This window comes from Microtus ochrogaster, chromosome 1 (genome assembly GCF_000317375.1).
Source record: "Microtus ochrogaster isolate Prairie Vole_2 chromosome 1, MicOch1.0, whole genome shotgun sequence".
Taxonomy (NCBI): domain Eukaryota; kingdom Metazoa; phylum Chordata; class Mammalia; order Rodentia; family Cricetidae; genus Microtus; species Microtus ochrogaster.
In genome coordinates, this window is record NC_022009.1 from 58585414 (window position 1) to 58588251 (window position 2838).

The 2838-nt window shown below is 42.3% G+C and overlaps 1 protein-coding gene across 1 annotated transcript in view; it reads left to right on the forward strand.

Annotated features, from left to right (window-relative positions):
- Snx6 (sorting nexin 6) overlaps positions 1–2838 on the forward strand; it is a 43873-nt gene that overhangs the window by 33255 nt on the left and 7780 nt on the right. Inside the window, exon 10 of the mRNA XM_005343732.2 lies at positions 1325–1364. Within this exon, the coding sequence (XP_005343789.1) occupies positions 1325–1364 (40 nt within the window). The remainder of the gene's footprint in view (positions 1–1324; positions 1365–2838) is intronic.

Below are 2838 nucleotides of genomic sequence, written 5' to 3' on the forward strand. Positions count from 1 at the left end.
AGAAAGAAAGAAAGAAAGAAAGAAAGAAAGCCGGGCGATGGTGGCGCACGCCTTTAATCCCAGCACTCGGGAGGCAGAGACAGGCGGATCACTGTGAGTTCGAGACCAGCCTGGTCTACAGAGCTAGTGCCAGGACAGGCTCCAAAACCACAGAGAAACCCTGTCTCAAAAACAGAGAGAGAGAGAGAGAGAGAGAGAGAGAGAATCGGGAGTGTGTATGTATGTATTCTTTGTATATTTATATATATCTACATACATATTTTTCTTTATTTTTCTTTTCGTTTGTATGTATGTGTGTCTGTGTGAATGTATGAAACCAATGTGCTAGTGCCCTCGAAAGCCAAATAAGTGTGTCTAGGGCTGGAATTGCATGTTATTGTGAGTTGCCTGACATGGGTGCTGTAAACAGAACTCAGGTCCTCTGAAACAGTAGCAAGGCTCTTAACTGCTGAGCCATCTGCTCCAGGCCCCTTCTACTCCACCCTCTTTTTGTTGAGATAAGTCTGTGTAACTCTTGCTGGCCTTGAAGTCACGGAGAACTAACTGCCTGCTTCTGCCCCTTGAGTGCTGGGAATCAAAGGTGTGAGCCTACTGGCTCAGCCTGGAATGTTTTAAAACTGATAGGAGACTTGCCACACTGTGTATTTGAATGTGAATTCTGAGGTAGCAATTGGTTATTATTCATTTTTGTTTTCAGAACAAATTTGCTATATCTGGAAATGTTTAAACTGGGGCTATAGCTTGGTGGTAGAACCCTTAGCTAGCATGCGTGAGACCCTGGGCTCAATTTATTGCTAAAAATAAATAACCAACAGTATTATCAGACTAATCTAAGAACTGTTCCATCTTAAGTGTTTTCCTTTAACTGTCTTTAAAAAAAATAACATTAAACTCTGTGTATGTGTCTGTATCTCACTGTATCTCTGGTTAATTGTCTTTGTAGACCAGGCTGGAATGGAACTCACAGAGATCCACCTGCCTCTGTCTCCTGAGTGTTGAGATTAAAGGTGTGCGTCCAGGCCTGGCTATTTATTTATTTGGCATGAGGCACACATGTAACAGTGTGAGTGTAGCAATCAAAGAACAGCTTGTGGGAGTCTGTTCTCTCCTGACACCATATGGATTCTAGGGAATCAAAATAGTAATATTCTGGGGATTTTAAATAAACAGTTTAAACCTTGATGTTTTTGGTTAACAAGATCATTGGGTGCCTTCTGTGATGAAACAGGAATGTCCTTCATTAATATGGTTTGGGGTTATTGTTATTATTAAGGTGGAAAATACATCAGATGCTGCTTCTGATGACAGTATTTTTCCCTTGCAGGTTTTTCCTCAAAGTTTCAGAACTGTTTGATAAAACCAGAGTAAGTACGAGCTTGAGGACTGCTGCACAGAGCTGTGCTTGTGTTATCAGGATTGTATTGTTCCCTGAAACAGTACCACACACAAGGTGCTTCCACACACGCCTCGTGACACAGATAAAATGACATGTCAGCAGCGGCAAGTCATACCAGTATCCTAGCAGTCAGAAAGCTGAAGCAGGGGGATTCTTATTTCAAGACTGAACCTACATAGTATGACCTATCCCCCCCCCCCAATTTTTTTTTTTAAGTTAGAACCAGTGAGGTGGCTCAGGGGTTAAAGGCCTTTGCTGTCATGACCTCAGTTTGATCCTTAGAACCTACATGGTAGAAGAGAACCAACTTCTAAAGGCTGACCTCTGACCTTTAGCATTAGCACTGTGGCACAGTTAGTACCACATTTTGCTCCCACTAGAATGAACGGGAACATTCAGGTTGTTCACACTTGGTGTGTTTTGTTTTGTTTTTAATTTTTTTAGAAGTTTATCACTTAATGATATATTTTTTTAAGTGCATTGGTGTTTGCCATGGGTGTCAGGTCCTCACTGGAATTACAGACAGTTGTGAGCTGCCATGTGGATGCTGGGAATTGACCCTAGGTCCTCTAAAAGAGCAGACAGTGCTCTTAACCTCTGAGCCATCTTTCCAGCTCCAACTTGTGTTTTTTTTTAACCTGTGTTTTAGCTACTCAGTGAGCATGCCTTTAAGAAAAAACAAACAAGAGGCAGGCGGATCTCTGTGAGTTCGAGACCAGCCTGGTCTACAAGAGCAAGTTCCAGGACAGGCTCCAAAACCACAGAGAAACCCTGTCTCGAAAAACCAAAAAAAAAAGAAAAAAAACAAACAGCCAGGCCATGGTGGCACACTCCTTTAATCCCAGCATTTGGCAGACAGAAGCAGGCTGATCTCTGAGTTCGAGGCCAGCCTGGTCTATAGAGTGAGTTCCCAGACTTACTGCATATCTACTGGGAAACCCTGTCTTGAAAATCCGAAAAGAAAAAACAAACAATTTTAATAATTTTAGTTATTTATTTTTGAGTCAGGGTCTAGCTCAAGATAACCTTGAACTCTTTTTTTTTTTTTAAAGATTTATTTATTTATTATGTATACAACATTCCTTTCATGTATGTTTGTATGCCAGAAAAGGGCACCAGATCTCATTATAGATGGCTGTGAGCCACCATTGGTTGCTGGGAATTGAACTCAGGACCTCTGGAAGAGCAGTCAGTGCTCTTAACCTCTGAGCTATCTCTCCAGCCCTAGCCTTGAACTCTTTATTGCCAAGTTTTCCACCTCTTAAATTCTGGCTTGTAAGTGTGTACGTGACCTAGTATAGATTTAGAGAAAAGAATATAGAACAGTAGAAAAGTTACGTAAGCCGGGCGACGGTGGCGCACGCCTTTAATCCCAGCACTCGGGAGGCAGAGGCAGGCGGATCTCTGTGAGTTCGAGACCAGCTAGTTCCAGGACAGGCTCC